The sequence below is a fragment of the Herpailurus yagouaroundi genome, unplaced genomic scaffold, assembly GCF_014898765.1.
Source record: "Herpailurus yagouaroundi ecotype Mexico unplaced genomic scaffold, PumYag 187, whole genome shotgun sequence".
Lineage (NCBI taxonomy): Eukaryota > Metazoa > Chordata > Mammalia > Carnivora > Felidae > Herpailurus > Herpailurus yagouaroundi.
The window spans coordinates 6,717,413-6,733,628 of NW_024412418.1; the positions used below are offsets into that span (position 1 = coordinate 6,717,413).

Genomic DNA, 16,216 nt, shown 5'->3' on the forward strand with positions numbered 1-16,216 from the left:
TGGTGTGAGCCCGCCAAGGCTGGAGGCTGACTACTGAGTTCTGGGCTGGACGGGGGCCCAGTTTGTCTTCCCGTTCAGGCCGGTGGGACCATAAGTGCTTGGTAGGGCTGTTAATCATCACTCATCCATCGGGAACTGGCCCCATCTGAGACCCGTGGCCACCGGCTCCCAGCCTCGCAGCCCTCCCCTTCCGGAAGGTCGCACCACCTTCCGGGGTTGGCGGGGCGTCCCGGTGGCGCTCCGGCAAGGTTTGGGCCCGCCCGCGAGCCGTCGCTCCGCCCCGGCTGCGGATTGGCCCCTGGCGTGGCGCGGCGTGGGTCCGGCGACCATTGCAGAGCCCGGGGCTGCTGCGGTCTCCGCTCCGGTTCCGCCGGCCGCTCATTGGTCCAGAGCGGGACAAATCGCTCCGCCCCCGGCGGGTGGGGGCACTGCAGGAGCCGACCCGGTGCCCCGCCTTCCCGGCCGTGGATTGGCCCGCGACAGGACCCGTCGGTCGCGCTGGGGTCTGGGAAGGAGAGAAAATGGCGGCGGAACCGAGCAAGACCGAAATCCAGACTCTTTTTAAGCGGCTTCGCGGGATCCCGACCAACAAGGTGCGCGAGCGGGAGGCGCGCGGGGTCCGGCGCCGGCGGAGATGGGACTCTCCCGTCTCCCCTGGGGCCTGAGGGAGGGAGAGGGGCGGGCGTGGGCTGTTTCCCTGGCGTGTCAGCGCTCGGCCTCGACTCGGGGCCCCTGACCATTGGCTCATCGCCTCCTCCACCCAGGCCTGCTTCGACTGTGGCGCCAAGAATCCGAGTTGGGCCAGCATCACATATGGTGTTTTCTTGTGCATTGACTGCTCCGGGGTGCACCGCTCCCTGGGCGTTCATCTCAGCTTCATCAGGTGGGGTCATCTTGCGGCTGCTGTGTTTCTACTCGGCCGGCCGGGGCTGTGTGCTCAGTAAGGGAGAGTAGCTGCCTCGACTGCCCGGCCAGGGAGGGGTCCGGTGGATCAGCACCGGAGGGAGCCGCCTGTGTGGGCCCCTTGTCACATAGGCAGTTTGTCTCCGTGTCTGGGTTAAAATATCCTTCTTTTCCGTTGGTTAAACTTGACACTCAGAGTATTCATTTCGGGGGAGAAGTTAGCTGCACTGACCTTGTTGCTGAATGTTGGTCGAGTATGTCTGAAGTGAGACTATGACTGTCCTTAAGGGGAAAGCCAAATTCAAGCTTGAGTGCCTGAGAATTCGACCCCGTTTTGGATCTGGAAAATAATTAGCACCTTTTTGACTAGACAATTGAAGAGCAAACTTTTTCATAGACAAGTTAGAGTGGAGGAAGTAGGGTGGTGGCTGATTAATGTTTCCTGGGCGCCTGCTGAAGCCCCAGGCCAAATGACAGGTATGGGTCTGCCAGGGAAGCGTCTCCTGATACCTGCTGGTGGGTGACACGCAGCCCTTGCACACAGGTCCACAGAGTTGGATTCCAACTGGAACTGGTTCCAGCTGAGGTGTATGCAGGTCGGCGGGAATGCCAACGCGGTAAAGCTCCTTCTTACCATCTTCCCCGCTCCCATTCTTCTGCTTGGGTACTAACTTTACAGTGTCTTCCTAGGAGGGCCCTGTCACTATCTCTTTTCAGAGGATTTTCTGGTCTATACCAACACTGCACACTATTCTCTAAACTTGGAAATTGGTTATTGTTCTTCTCAAATAGGCTTTGGATTCAACAAAACTGGACAGATGTTCTTGGGGGAAAGGCTAGGGGAGTTGGGGCCTCCACAGTCATCCAGATCTTGTGAGCCTAGATGAAGGACGGGCACAGTGGGTATGGCATGCTATCCTCAGGCAGGGTTGAGTAAGGGCTGAGGTTCAGTCAGTCATCTCTGAGGATGGGAGGTTGTTTTTCTGCAGGAATTTCTGAGGAACTTTACCTCTGAAAAACTGCCAGTGTCAGTAGGGTGTATTATCATGTGTAAATAATAATTGGACTGTTACAAGGAGGTGCCTCTTTTGCTTTGGGGGAATCACCTGTAGCATACTCTTCTCTCTTCTTTGCTCCCCAGACAGCTTTCTTCCGCCAACATGGATGTACAGCCAGTGATGCCAACACCAAATATAATAGCCGAGCTGCCCAGATGTATCGGGAAAAGATCCGGCAGCTGGGGAGTGCAGCCCTGGCTAGGCATGGCACTGATGTAAGTGCCTGTTCCCTGGGGCTAGGGTCGTGGGGTGAGCGGGAATATTCAGAGCCCTGTGTTTCAAGGGTGTCTTCTTCCCTCTAGCTTTGGATAGACAATATGAGTAGTGCTCCCAGTCACTCCCCAGAGAAGAAGGACTCTGACTTCTTCACGGAACACACTCAAGTGAGTGCCCACAAGGAATGTTTCTCATGATGTTGGCAGGTGGTTTACTTAACCAAGGCCAAGGCCTTCTGTGATCATGGGCATGGAGTCCATTCACCTTGGTGTAATACTTCAGACAGAGAGTGTCTGGGGCCCACTTCTTGGTAGGTCCAGATGTTTCTTCCTCTCATGAGTAGGCGTACAGTATGGCCCTCCTAAGGAATGGACCCCTGTAAACTGGGATAGTAGGGAGGAGGACCAGCTTCTTGAGGGCTCAAAAGATGTCAGGAGTTCCAGACAACTTTTCCTGGATTCTTTCCCCATAAGAAAGCCACTGCAGTTGGGGACAAGGAAAGGATTCTCTCATCAGCAACCCACCCCTGGGAGGAGGTTTCTCATCTACTGGCACTGGGTGCTGAAGTCAGACTCTCTTAGTTTGAATTCCTGCTCCTCCTGTCTTTAGCATTTCTAGGATGGTGGCTAAGTCACTTTACCTGTCAAAACCTGCGTCTCTAAAAGAGATGTATGTACCTCATGGGGTTTGTTGTGATCATTGAATGTATTTATATGTGAAAAGCCGTTAGACTTGTGCTTGGCATGTGATAAGTGCCTAATAGTTGTTAGTCGTGAAATTAGGGGAACAGGCTCTGGCTGTAAGTAAATAGTGGAAGGGTGGAGGTGACTGTTAATTTCCTGTGTCTTTTTTCCATAGTCAACAGCAGTAGTCATTAAATTCTAGTCTCCTTTTCTCATGGGCTTGGAGGAGAGCCTTATACCCACAAGGTACCTTTAGATTCTTCATACACCTTGCCGGTAGGAATAGCTCATCAAAGCTTCTGTGATCTGGCCTCTTTTTCAGCCCCCTGCCTGGAAAGAACCAGCCCCTGACCTAGCAGAGACCCAGGAGCTAGCCCCTTCTACAGAGATCAGTAGCCTGGCACGTGAGTTCAGTCTGGATTTCAACCAAGTGCCCTAGTCTTGGCAAAGGACTTGGAGCTAAGAATGGGACACCTGGCCAAGGGGATAAAAGTATGTGTATGTGTGGGGGTTCCTGTATTTCTCAGTGGGCTAGGATTCATTTCAATCCCTTGGAGGATCCCTTTCATCTTTTGGTGGCCTCAGCAAGCTGAGGAAAGCCAGTCTTCCCCATTTTTGTCCCATCACTTCCCGTTAAGGGAAGCAAGCTTGTGCCTTAGACCTAATTCCTACCATTGCATCCACAGAGCCGGAGCACGGCCCCAACATGGACCTGCTTGGCACCTCACCCAAAGCCTCTCTAGGTCAGTATGCCACCTGGCAGGTGTGGGGTGACTGAGAGAGGGTGAGCCTCTAGGGCTCTTTTTGGATCTGGTGCTGCCTGGTCATGTGGACTGAGGCCCCAGGAAACAGCATTTGACCTCTCTGGAGTGGGGACTGGGATTGGATTGGTGGCTGTGGCATCAACTGCAAGGACTTTAGCACCAGGGCCTTTGAATTGATGAACCTGGAAGCTGGTGTACAAGGCCTGGGGTCTGCCTCTGGATGTGGAGCTGGGTCTGGCCAAAGTGTGGGGAGCCAGGACTGGACACCTAACCCTGGGGTCTGAGGCAGGATTGGCCTGTCTGGTCCATTTTATGGGAGAGGGGTGTAGCTCTCACAGCTGGAGGCAACGCTCCTTTCTCAGCTTGTCCTTGGCCTTTCAGCTCTTTTTTACTTTCCTTAGTGTTCTTTAGTCTCGGTTCAGGTTTGGATGGTATTTGCTGATCTCTGTTGTTCTGTTGACCCTTGGGGGTTGGGGCGGGAAGCTAATGGAATGACTGTGAAACCCCATGAGAAGGCTGGCGTGGCTTGGTCTAAAGTGAGACTCTAGAGCCCTCTGGGAAGAACTTTGGCCTCTGGGCTTGGGAGCTATATGGAGGCTCTGGGGTGGGCCCCTTGTTAGCTGCAAGTCTTTTTCTCTAGAGTCCATGTGTCTGTCACCTAAAGGGGCCCTTCCTGCCAGAGGTAACCAACAGCTGTTTTGGGGATCTCAGCCCCTTGCATGTCAGCTCCCTGCTGTAGGAGCTGAGGCTGGCATTTAACATCTGCCTCCCTGCCTCATAGCCTTTGTGTTGGTTCAGGGACTGTGACTATCTCTGGTGCTTTGGGTCTAGGTTCTTGTGTCAGTCTGCTGGGAGTCCGTAACCTCCCCTAACTTTGTCTGTCTTTGGCTTGGACTATCCTAATGCCGTTGGTTGGAACCGGTGGGTGGCAGCTTTGCCTTCCTCTGCCTGAAGCTGTTGCCTAGAAGCTCTTGCCAAGAAGCTGCATGGTATGGGTTGAGCTGCTGTCTCTGACCTCCCTTTGTGTTCACTCATGCCCCATCTTCTTTCTCACACAGAACCGAGAACCTCCCTCATTGGCAAGAAGAAGCCAGCAGCCGCTAAGAAAGGGGTAGGTGGAGAGAGGCAGTATGGTGGTGGTTAGGAGCTGGCATCAAATAGCTGGATTCACCCCTTGACCCTGCCGCTTACTGGCTGTATGACTTTAGCAAAGGTACTTTTCTGAACTTTATCTATGAAAGGGCTGTCAAGATGCCTGTCTTCAAGGGGCTCCTGGGAAGAGTCTGTGAGACTGTGCACATTGAGTGCCTGGCACATACTGGGCCTGGTCAGCCCTGAAGCTTCTGCTGTTGTGTGAGCCACCTCATGCCCAGCTCCAGCAGAACCACTGTTGTCCCTCTTGACCATGCTGGCTGGGCTCCTAGTTTTTACCTGAACTTAGGAAGGAATGCTTTCTTTGTGGGTGTGGCTAGAGGACCCATGCTTGGGAGGAAACCAAAGACATTTTGGTCGGTGAGACCCCCATCCCATGATTCTCCTCCCAGCTGGGTGCCAAGAAAGGCCTAGGGGCCCAGAAGGTGAGCAGCCAGAGCTTCAGTGAGATCGAGCGGCAGGCCCAGGTGGCAGAGAAGCTCCGTGAGCAGCAGGCAGCTGATGCCAAGAAGCAGGCTGAGGAGTCCATGTGAGTGTTTGCCAGAGGGACCTCAGCTCCCGTGGGGTTGGGTGGGCAGGTAGGACAGGTCAGGATGGGTGTCTGCCCCTGACATGTTTGTTCCCTCCAAGGGTTGCCTCTATGCGCCTGGCCTACCAGGAACTCCAGATTGACCGTAAGAAGGAGGAGAAGAAGCTACAGAATCTGGAAGGGAAGAAGCGAGAACAGGCAGAGAGGTTGGGCATGGGCTTGGTGTCCCGCAGGTGAGGCTCAGCTCTGGGGTGTGGCAGGGAAGTGCCGCTGTGTTCCCCAGAGCCGCTGCAAATTCTTCCCAGCAGTTTGGGTTTTTAGGCTCAGTCTTCCTCCGAGGCCGAACAGATAGATGGTTTTGCTTATTGTCTTAAAGTGGCCTAGTACAATGTTTGTCACAGAGTAGGTATATGCTTAGTGTTTGTTAAATGAAGGAAACACAGGATCAGATGCTTGTTTGATATACCCAAGAGGGTAGGGTGTGTTGTGTAATGGGGGTGCTAATGGCACTTTTGGTGGGACATTTCTTTATTTTTCAAGACCTCCCTAAGAATTACAAGGCTTTTAGCATTCTTAATCCCTGTCCACTAAAGGCCATTGCTGCCAGACACGCTAACGCCTGGAAATACCCCCAGACAATGCCCTTTGGTATTGACAATATCCTTCCTATTTCAGGACCACTGGGTTTGTGTTGCTGTGGTTTCTTAAAAACAAAACAAAGACTGCAAACCAGTTCTATTATGCATTTTGTTTGCTTTACACTAAGAGCTCACGTTTAGAGATTTCGGTAACACTAGACTTTTGATCTCGCTTAAAAATCGGAACATCGGACGGCACTGGGGCCAGCAATCCTGGCTACAGCGGGCTTGTGCTAAGTGCTGGCTCTTTCTTTCGAGGGGGTGTGAGCTCTGCCATTGGCTTTATTTACTTGAATACAACAGTTCTGTGCAGGAGGTATTACTATGTCTTTTCACAGGTGAGAGAATTGACTTACAGCAAGTAAGCAACTTGCCCGAAGCCCATGAATCTAGTAATTGGCACCTCTAGATTTTGAACATAGAACTACTGATGGCAAATTCAGTATTCAGGGCCTTTATACTCCACTTCTCTGAAAGAAGATAAGGCTGGCTGTTTCTGCTTAATCTTTCAGAACACGTACTAGTTAGATTTAAATTATTCCATTTCAGTCTGTGTGCTGCTTGTGTAACCCACAGCTAATCAGGGAAACATAAAATTTTACTCCCAGGAAGGACTTTAGATCTCCTCCCCTTCCCTGTTTTGGTCACAGGAATTACTGGGTTAAAGGGTATGAACAATTTTTTCAGCTGTTGTTTTCTTTTTTCTTTTTTCTTTTTCTGCAGGGCAATAGAATCTTTATTTAAACTCTGCCAACTCTGTTTAATGCCCTATTGTAAAATATTCACTGTTTGGGGTTCTGTCAGCTAAAAGCTATAGTGTTTTTTTTTGTTTGTTTGTTTGTTTTTTGAGATATTTTTTAATGAGTTTACTTAAGTGAAATTAATCCTTAAAATGCCTCTGTGGAGCATGACACAGGACGAAAGTGAGGCATGAAGAGTTAGTACCTCTTGCCCAACTCACTGCCTCTTCTCACTGGGATACCATACAGCAGTCCCAGGGCTTTGTGCATATAGCCAGGCTGTGTACTTTGAGATACTTTCATCTTTCAAAAAAAAGGCGGGGTGGTGTAGGGGTTAGGACAATTAAGGACTCATTCTTTGATGCCATCGGACTCCTTTCCCTGGTTCTGGGGCATTTTTCATCTTTTCCATGTGTATGTGTTCATCTGGGTGAAGGATGCGGCTCATGATACAGCAAGTCTGCTGAGTTGTTTCCAAGGGCAAAAGAGCGCTATCCTTTGGTGCACATCCTCATTAAAATTATAACAGGCAAACGGTGCTTTGTGAGGGAAGCCCTGCTTTGAGAAAACAAAGCTGATGTGTGCACCATTGAGGGTGTGCTCCAGCTCAGCGGGGTTCCTAGCACTCCCTGCTGGGTCTGGCCCTGTGCCTGTGCACAGGCAGGGGGAGATGGCTCTGGGTGATGCCCAGTGAAAGAGAACCCAGGTTTCTGCCAGCAGCTGGGCATCTTCTCTTGTGTAGTGACACTGTTGCTTACACCTGCCCTTGGGCCTGGCTCTGCTTGTCTCCACAGCTCTGTCTCCCACTCGGTGCTGTCTGAGATGCAGGTGATTGAGCAGGAAACCCCAGTGAGTGCAAAATCCTCCCGCTCGCAGCTGGACTTGTTTGATGATGTCGGTACTTTCGCCTCTGGACCCCCAAAGTAAGGCTGTTGTTGGGGTGCAGACTTGGCCACCATGTTCCTCATCAGGCTTCTCTGAGCTACTCTACTGTCTCACTAGGTACAAGGACAACCCCTTTTCCTTGGGGGAAAGTTTCAGTTCCCGCTGGGATACAGATACCGCCTGGGGTATGGACAGGATGGAGGAGAAGGAGCCAGAAGTGACCGTCTCAAGCATCCGGCCTATTTCAGAAAGGTGGAGTGGGCAGGGGCAACACTGTCCAGTAGGATTTTTCTGTGGTGATGGAAATTCTGTACCTGCACTGTCCAGTGTGATGACCACTGACTGTGTGCCTACTGAGCTCCTCAGATGTGGCCATTGTAACTGAAGAACTGAAATTTGTAATTTAATTTTAATAAAATAAGTAGCCACATGTGGCTAGTGGCTATCAGATTAGGTAGTACAGGAATTAGGCTTTGGTTTGAATTTTGCTTTATCATCACAGAAAGCCTAGCAGCTTCTTTTGTTCAAGATCTGTTTCTCTGGCAAGAGGGGCCTGATTTTGTGCTTCAGTCCTGAACACTCAGGGGTATGTGTCTCTGGCCACCATGTTCCTTGTTTTTTTAAAAGCCTATTTTATGTCAGTCTGGGCAATGTTTAACTCACAAATTACCCGCACAACATTTGTAAAATGGGGGACATAAGTAATGACTTCACAGGGCCGTTGGAAGGATTAAAAGTAATGAAACTTACAAAGCACCTAGGCCAGTGTCTCTGCTCGTCAGTGGTAGATAGGAGTGATCATACACTTTTAGGTCCACACTGGGATGCTTTTGAGAGTGGAAATGCCACAAGAGTAGGTATAAACTCAGGCCAGCTGAGACATATGGTCACTGTAGTGTTAGGCCACTTGTAACTAGGAGTAGACTGGCAGTAGTGATCCTAGGACATCCGAGACTTTGACGAAGCTCTAGTGGTTTGGGGCAGAACCCTAATGTATTTCCATGCCGCCTAGTAGAGTGAACGTAAGCTGTCTGTACCTTGGCTTCGGTGTGGAGAAGAGAAGGGCCTTGTCCAGGGGAGAGGGCCCAGAGCCATAGCCAGATGGGCCATTGTAAGCATCCCCAGAAGGCCACTGGTGCTTTTTTTGGCCTCTGTTAGTAATGGGATTAGTAATACTAGGCTCTGACAGTAATGGGAAGGATCAGAGCTATCCCACATCCACCCCTCAGAGTCACAAACAGAAGGGAAGTGGAAAGCCGGAGCTCAGGCCTCGAGTCCAGTGAAGCACGTCAGAAATTTGCAGGAGCCAAAGCCATCTCATCGGACATGTTCTTTGGGCGGGAGGTGGATGCCGAGGTAAGTAGGGTTGTCCACCCTGAGCCTGGAGGCAGCAGGTGGAGTAAGAGCTTCCTCCTTGCCACTGCTTTGGGCTTTAGCACCAGGGTGTCTTGGCCGATAAGGAGTGCTTGACTCATCGGCCAAAAGATCTCCAGGTCTTTCCCTTTCTTCACCACAGCATGAAGCCAGGTCTCGTCTCCAGCAGCTCTCGGGTAGTAGTGCCATCAGCTCTTCTGACCTCTTCGGGGACATGGATGGAGCTCATGGAGCAGGTAGGGCCCTGGCGGTAAGGTGCATGCCGGGCGAGGCCCGTGGGCAGAGCTGGAGGGCCCTGTGGGCTGGGAAGGGCTTCCTGCAGGGCTTCCAGACCACCCTTTCCCTTGCTTTTACAGGTAGCGTATCTCTGGGCAACGTGCTCCCCACAGCTGACATTGCCCAGTTTAAGCAGGGTGTCAAGTCTGTGGCCGGGAAGATGGCTGTGCTGGCCAATGGTGTGATGAATTCTTTGCAGGTGAGGCTGGGGCTGCTTGACCTGGGGCGGGAGGGTAAAGCGCTATAGAGTAGTGCTTGGGGGTTGGCCGCCTCCACCACATCCAGACACTGCTGCTGGGTAGCTCCTGAGCCTGAAAGAGAGCCTTTTCTTTTCCTGGAGAGGCAGCTTCCTTCCTTTGAGCTTGGTACCAGGGCTCGGCCTCCCTAAGATGCTGCCGTGTCTGCACGGATTTCCACAGCCTTGTCACTTTACTTCTCTCTCTCCTCCCTCCCCAGCTTCGAGATTAGGCAGGGCTTCCCCCTTGGGACCTGGTCACAACCCCTTTCCTGAGTCACAATAAAATACAAAACAGTCTCTGCCATGTGAGATTGGTGCCCGATTCCCCGGAGTACCCTAGTCTTGCAGGGGCGTGTTGCAGGAAAGCTGCAGGTGAGAGACTGACTTTGTTTTTTCTTTCCCCATCCCCAGGATCGCTATGGTTCCTACTGATCCAGGTGCCACGGCTCAGGCATATGGTGGCGACAACAGCAAAACCCCCATGATTCCAAGGCCAGGGGCGCTTGCCTTGTGGAAGCTGGGGAGGAATTGTTACTTTATATGTGTTGTGTGTGAGTGGGGTGGCCTTTGAGGATCTCGGGTGAGGGGGATGGGTGGTTCCAGCCTTGACCTCAGCCTGTAGACTGAGCCCTTTTATTCTCCTCCCCTCACACCCCCTCCCCGTGTGCTAGATTACTGTCCTCTGGTCCTGCCCCCAAGCTGCTGCTCGTCCTGCCACACTGGGAGCGAGGGGAGGAGTTTCCTCAGGAGGGTTTATTCTGGGCCCAGCCCTTCCCCAAGTAGGGAAAGTGAGAAGTGTAAGGCTTTTTGGCCAGCTCTAGGATCCTTCCAGGTTGTCTGGGGTTTGGTCCCCATCCTCTGGAACCAGTGGGCAGGTCTAGAAAGAGTTCTGCTATAGACCAGCCCCAGGGTAGGGAGGCTGCTCCAGTGGCCTCTTCTGGGTTCCAGGAGAGGGCAGGGGAGGGGAAGGACCTTCGTCTGGGCCTTCTTAAGGGCTAGAAACTTTACCCGCTACTGAAAGGTTTCATTTGGGATCAGACTTGAGGCCCGAGTGATCTTCTCCTGTCTCACCACCCCTTTTTACAGTGATCACTTGAGGGATACTTCTCCTGGGTGTCTCGGAGTCCTTCCATACCATCTATTGTGGAGCACAGGACCCTCTGTCCCTTCTTCCCCTGCTTGGTGTGGCCATGGTGGGTCTCATCTGCCCTGTGCCCTGCTCTGGATGCTGTGAGCGTAATGCTGGCCAAGGAAGCAGAGGACATGAGGGACAGAAACAGGCTCTTGGGGCTCAACTTTCTTCTGTGTCATCCTGGTCTTAGGGGGGCCTGGACAGCACCCCACCACTGAGAGCTTGAGGCACCTACAGAGCTGCACGCCTTGTCCCCTGGCCACTAGGCCATGTACTGTGTCATCCTTGGTGCCATCTTCCCCTGCTGTGCTGACAGTCTGGGCCCACCTTGCCCCTGTGGGTTTGGGGTTGGGCTCCCAAGCAACACAGACCATTCTTCCCTACCCCCCCCCCCCCCCCCAAAGGGACTTGACTTTCTTTCTGGACTGTTTGTATTGAAACAGAGTGGTGTCAAATAAAGCCTTGACAGGGCCCAGGGCCACTGTTGATCTGAGTCAAGTAGTGTCCTCTCTGGATCCTTGCCTCCCTGCCCAGCGCAGGCCCCTGGCCTCACTCTCTGGGCTCCCACCGATATGGGTAGGGCGTCGGTGCTGAAGCTGAGGGCACTCTCTCCAGGGCCTCCAGCTTGTCTCTTCTCTGAAAGCCAAAGTCCCCTGGCTCCTTGGCCCTGTGCTGCCGCGAGGTCCGGTGCAGCCTCGACCTCACCACCCTGTTGCACGCGGAGGAAAGAGCTGGTGTTAGTTGGCCCTTTAACTCATCTACTGAGCCATACTGCTGTGGGCAGGTGAGCAGCCTAGCAGCTCTGGACCTCATCCCAGCAGTCGGCTTGACTGGGGTGTGTTTCTCAGTGGAGTTTAAAGACAAATGAAATGTACAGCCTTAATGGAACCATTTTAAATCCAGGAAGAAAGGGTGTGTGTGTGTATTACCCCCGGGCTTGGCAACTCTTTTCCCTTGTAGGGACTCCTGGAATACATATGGCACCTTAGGGGTCCTCAGGGTACAGGTATAAACCACTGGTCTGGGAGATGGATGATTAGAAAGGATGGGCAGAGGGGGCCGTGGGGACTTTTAATTACTGATTTCCAAAGTGTGGGTCTGGGCCTCCGGCTCTGGAGTCCTCTGGAGGGTTCGTAATCCAGATTTCTGTGCCCCACCGCAAGCTGGAACTTGGTTAACTTGCATCGTAAACAAGCTCCCCATGTGATTCGGATGCACACCAGGATTTCTGAGCTGTCAATCAGCCAGAGGCTGGAGAGGAGGATGGGCCTGGAGAGTTCACGTGACTCGGAGCTTCAGTAGGACTGGAACTTCCAGCTCTGGCCTGGCACTCCAGGGCTCTGGGAGCCAGTTCCTGAAACTATTTAGGGGGGCTTGTCTGGGCAGGGATGAGCCCAGGATAATGTGTGTGCCCAGTGAGATGACCCCTGGCTTAGGAGGCAGGCTGCTCTGCTTGGGTCCCCGAGTGGCTTTTACTTTCTAGACAACTGCCCATTTCAGGAACTTGAAGACCACCTGTCCTTAACCTTCCTCCAGTCTTGGCTGGAAGCTTGTCTTCCTCAGGCCTGTCCACGGCTGCATCCCCACTGTCCCAGTCTCGAGCAGCTGCTTAACAAATGTTTAATGAAACTCTGGCTAGAAGACTCTGCAGTGCTAACCCTTTGGGGTCAGCGTCTTTCGAGTTCTGAACCTGGCCTCGAACCCTCTGGGCTTGTTTTCTGAAGGCCCATTCCAGCTGTGAGCATCTTTCCTCTGAGAGGCTGCTGTCCTGTGCCCGAGTTGAATCCCTCTTGGCTCATTTGAGGCTCGTCTCCAGGCTTGAGTGGTCCTCTGGCCCCTGCCTCCCAGTCCTGCTAGGATAGCTGGGACTCAGCACCCAAAACCCAAACTCGCCCCTTCCCTTCACCCGCTCAGTGTAGTGGCTTTAGACTCACCACTTACTGGATACAAGGGACTTTATTCATTTAACATACTTAACTATTAGACACAGAGGAGACTTGAAGCAGTTTTTGAAAGTGGAATTGTCTTCTTGCCTACCCTTCATCATATCATGGTAGTGGCTCTTCCTCCAGCAGAAGGCCACCATGTTTATGTCCACCCCATACTTGCATCACTGGTGTTGCCCTTGACCATGCAAGGCCCTGCATGGTTATTCATGGTCTCTCCCCTTCCTGGAGTTGCTGTGAGGAGACCACCTTTATGCGGGGACTGTCAGCAAAAGACTAAAGCCAAGTCACCTCCTGGTGGCTTCAGCTCAGTCTGCTGTCAGCTTGGGGCCTGCCTAAAGCACAGAGGCTGACAGGGCCAAGGAGAGTAGGCTGTTACTTTTCAGGGTCACTGCTTGGCTTGGCTGATCCCAGAACCCCTCTGGCTGGTCTTTGGGCTTGGGCTGTTGTTATTCAAGCTTTTCACCAGCAGAGGGCAGCATGGCACAGGAGTGGGAGAGGAGGATGGCTGGGAGGCCCAAGGGCTAGGTAGGTGGGAGCTGGATACAGGCGTTGTGGACAGGACCCTTCAGACTCAAGTCTCGGACTCGTCCGTCTCTTCAGTGGAGCCATCGCTCTCTGCATCCATCTTGCGGGCATGATGGAGGGGTCTCCAGGGGGAGCCAACCCGGGGAGGGGTTCGGGAAGGCAGGCAGCTGGCCTCCGGATTGGCAGTGGCCGAGTTGACTAGGCCTGGGATCTGGACAAGCCTGAAGGAGGGAAGAAGCCCAGAAGGCAGCCAGGTGCTTCCTCTCTAGAGACCAGGACCTCCATGCTCACTCTTGAATCTGGATGAAACCATGGGCTGTATTCCCAAAGGACTCAAAGAGAGGCTACCTCAGGCCTCTGCTAGCACCCAAACCCTTCCCTGAATGATGGGGATGTTGCGGACAAGCACCGTCACCCACAATAGGACACTGCCAGGTCCGACTGAGGTATAGCCTTCCCACAAGGGGGCAGCCTCTTCCCACCTGACACTTACAGTCGTTCCAGCTCCTCATCCATGGCTGGGTCGTGCATTAGGTCTCCTTTGTCAGGCAAAGCTCCTAGGACAAAATTGGGGGGCACAAAACTTACTCTGAGTGTCTTTCAGGCAGGCTCCAGTCAGCTCCATTCCCAGCAGGTGCCTCCATGCCCTTCACCTTCATGTCTACCTACTCTGCTGACCCGGGGAGGGTTGATCTAAAAGATTTAAGAAAGCTCTTTCTAAAAAAAATTTAAAGTAGGTTCCACACCCAGCATGGAGCCCAACTCAGGGCTTGAGCTCACGACTCTTGAGATCAAGACCTGAGCTGAGATCAAGAGTTGGACACAACTGACTGAGCCCCTTGGTGCACCCTAACGTGTCCCTTAAAAAAAAATTCTTTTTAGGGGCGCCTGGGTGGCTCAGTCGGTTGGGCGGCCGACTTCAGCTCAGGTCACGATCTCGCGGTCCGTGAGTTCGAGCCCTGCGTCGGGCTCTGTGCTGACAGCTCAGAGCCTGGAGTCTGTTTCAGATTCTGTGTCTCCCTCTCTCTGACCCTCCCCCGTTCATGCTGTCTCAAAAATAGATAAACGTTAAAAAAAAGAGTCTAAAAATTTTTTCAAAAAAAAAATTCTTTTTATTTTTAAGTATAGTTGACACCCAATGTTACATTAGTTTCAGGTGTACAACATAGTGGCTCACCGTCTCTACACGTTACGCTGTGCTTACCACGAGTGTAGCTACCATCTGTCACCATACAGCACTATTCTAGTATCATTGGCTGTGTTCCTTGTGCTGTATCTTTTAATCTCGTGACTTGTTCAAGGGGAAGAGCTCTTAAGAAAAGTTTAAAACGAGAACTGCTGTGGGGGCAGGAAGTTGGGGCTACTTATAAATTCAGTGAACCTGTGCCTACCCTCTCCAACTCGGGACAAGAATCACAGCTATGAGACATCCCCAAACCTCAAGGTCACTGCACCAACAGGGCAATCTCCTTCCAAGATTAGGTGGTGGGCTGTGAGCTGTGTAGGGGGCTCAGTTCCTTCCTTGAGTCCCCAGATACTGGGCTGAAAAGGAGCCAGAGACACAGAGTATGGGCCAGCTAATCCCCCGAAACCAGAAATTATCTAGTTTTGTGCCCCCAAATCAGAGTGACCTCACTTTGGAGACAGAATGGTTAATATTGGTGCCTTAGCTCCTCAAGATGGTCTCGGGGGTGAGAAGTGAAGACTGGGTCAGAATCAGACCAAAGTCTTGCATGGCGGGGAGTTGCCGGGTGGGGGGTGGGGGGTGGGATCTGCCTCATCTCTGCTCAGCTGCAATCTCTCTGAGCTGGTTCCCTCAGCTACAAACCAAAGGAAGTAATGCTTTGATACTGGGGATGGTGAGAGGAGACAGTCTTGGATATTCCTTGGAGCCGTTAACAGTGGAGGGAAGGGGGAGCTGAAGTCTGCAGATGGAAAGATTCTCGCCAGCAAACTGTTGAGGGGAAAAGCCCACTGGTGGTCAGGACATAGATTTGGCAGTTAACAATGCTGGTGTCCAGAAAGCCACAATCTTAAACTTACCATCTGGCTCCAGTCCAATTCCCTACTTTTCCAGAGCTTTTCAGATGATGCCTCCTGGCCCCTTTTGCTCTTCCTTAGTGGTTTTCAAAGTGTGTCCCTCAGAGCCCTCTCATTTTGTGTGCATGAATGTGTGTGTGTGGTGGGGGGGGGGGGGCGGGTGCCTTGAGGACTAAGGAACAGGACAACCCTTCTCCACAACTGGCTCCACCCTGGGGATCTCCAGATCTCTAGTTCCTACACTGGAGATGCAGGTGAGGGCAATGCTTCTCTCCATCTCCCACTCAACCCAGCCCGGCATTAGTGTTGGTAAAAGTGGTTGACTGAGTGCCCTTTTTAAAGGCCCTAGAAAAAGCGAGCACGTGGGGTTAGTCCGGGCTGTGATCTTACCTAGTTAGCTTTTCCTTTCTCTTCCTATGAGCTGATTGGTGGAAAGGGAGGCAGGGCAGTCAGTTACCTAGGTGTATGAAAGAAACCCTAAGCCAACCCCACCCGCTGTCCCCTTACTCTTGACTTCTGACTCCTATTTGCCTTTCTACTCTGGTCCAGCCGGTGGTCTTGGCGACAGCGTCACTTAGCTGAGGCGTCCGTAGGCTCATGCACACCCCAAGCATCAACTCAGAATAACGAGGCTGCTAGGTAGCATCACGCCTCAGTGAGCCCTCCATGAGTCCTGCTGTGTGCATCCCGTGTGCATCCCCAGCAGGCTTCATACCACATAAGATCTAAAGCAACTAGTTTGTACTAGGCCTACAATGGCTGGCATTTAAAGAATGTTAAATTCCCTTCCCTCGACCCCATTCCCTCAAGTGGCCGGAGGAAGGGGAAGGTTATGTATTCTTTGAGACTCAGGAACCTGGGGCCTCAAACACACCTGGATACCTCTTGAAGAGCGAGACAAATAACAATCCCTCCAGCTCTGGTGGATGGTGGCCGGGTGGCTCTTCCCTTGGGAGAGCAGCAGGTGTGAGAGGGAGAAGAGTGGGGTGGGTGGAGAAGGCCAGCCAGTGAGAAAAGACGACAGACAGGAAAAACTAGGCCAGTACAGTTCTCTCTCCCCGCCCCCCTTTTTTGCTCCCTTTCAGATTAATCAGGTTTTTTGTTTTTTTTTGTT

General features: G+C 52.4%; 2 protein-coding genes across 10 annotated transcripts in view; one reads left to right on the plus strand and one right to left on the minus strand.

Moving 5' to 3' along the window:
• Positions 1-457: 457 nt before the first annotated feature.
• On the plus strand, positions 458-11,081 carry ARFGAP2 (ARF GTPase activating protein 2). 6 transcript variants are annotated; one of them, XR_005796837.1, is made up of 18 exons: positions 458-593; positions 765-883; positions 1,448-1,520; positions 2,045-2,176; positions 2,264-2,344; positions 3,183-3,264; positions 3,547-3,603; positions 4,265-4,306; positions 4,683-4,735; positions 5,169-5,305; positions 5,407-5,538; positions 7,478-7,606; positions 7,686-7,820; positions 8,798-8,924; positions 9,085-9,178; positions 9,299-9,417; positions 9,868-10,007; positions 10,543-11,081. XR_005796837.1 is itself a non-coding variant. In XM_040495247.1 (17 exons), exons 1-17 carry the CDS (start codon positions 522-524, stop codon positions 9,886-9,888), a joined length of 1,605 nt encoding a protein of 534 aa, XP_040351181.1. In that variant the 5' UTR covers positions 458-521; the 3' UTR covers positions 9,889-11,081. The 6 variants fall into 6 exon arrangements, 5 of the variants coding, with proteins under 5 accessions (XP_040351181.1, XP_040351182.1, XP_040351185.1 ...); XM_040495247.1 differs by having other exon boundaries at positions 9,868-11,081; XM_040495248.1 differs by having other exon boundaries at positions 4,289-4,306; positions 9,868-11,081.
• A 12-nt stretch (positions 11,082-11,093) lies between these two features.
• Positions 11,094-16,216, minus strand: part of CSTPP1 (centriolar satellite-associated tubulin polyglutamylase complex regulator 1) — a 197,639-nt gene continuing 192,516 nt past the window's right edge. Inside the window, exons 8-9 of one of the 4 annotated variants that reach the window (XM_040495278.1) lie at positions 13,556-13,619; positions 11,094-11,297 (exon numbers count right to left, since the gene is read on the minus strand). In XM_040495278.1, coding sequence (XP_040351212.1) covers positions 11,138-11,297; positions 13,556-13,619 — 224 coding nt within the window. In that variant the 3' untranslated portion in view covers positions 11,094-11,137. Of the gene's footprint in view, positions 11,298-12,525; positions 13,362-13,544; positions 13,620-16,216 lie in introns of those variants that run through there. The other 3 variants (XM_040495277.1, XM_040495280.1, XM_040495279.1) reach the window with 3 other exon arrangements.

What these genes read in the sequence shown, in the direction of transcription:
- ARFGAP2 (XM_040495247.1), top strand. Translation starts at nt 522, where the DNA reads ATGGCGGCGGAACCGAGCAAGACCGAAATCCAGACTCTTTTTAAGCGG. An exon ending in TCGGCGGGAATGCCAACGCG is followed by an intron (nt 1,521 to 2,044) that starts GTAAAGCTCCTT and finishes TTTGCTCCCCAG; the next exon opens with ACAGCTTTCTTCCGCCAACA. An exon ending in GGCGGGAGGTGGATGCCGAG is followed by an intron (nt 8,925 to 9,084) that starts GTAAGTAGGGTT and finishes TCTTCACCACAG; the next exon opens with CATGAAGCCAGGTCTCGTCT.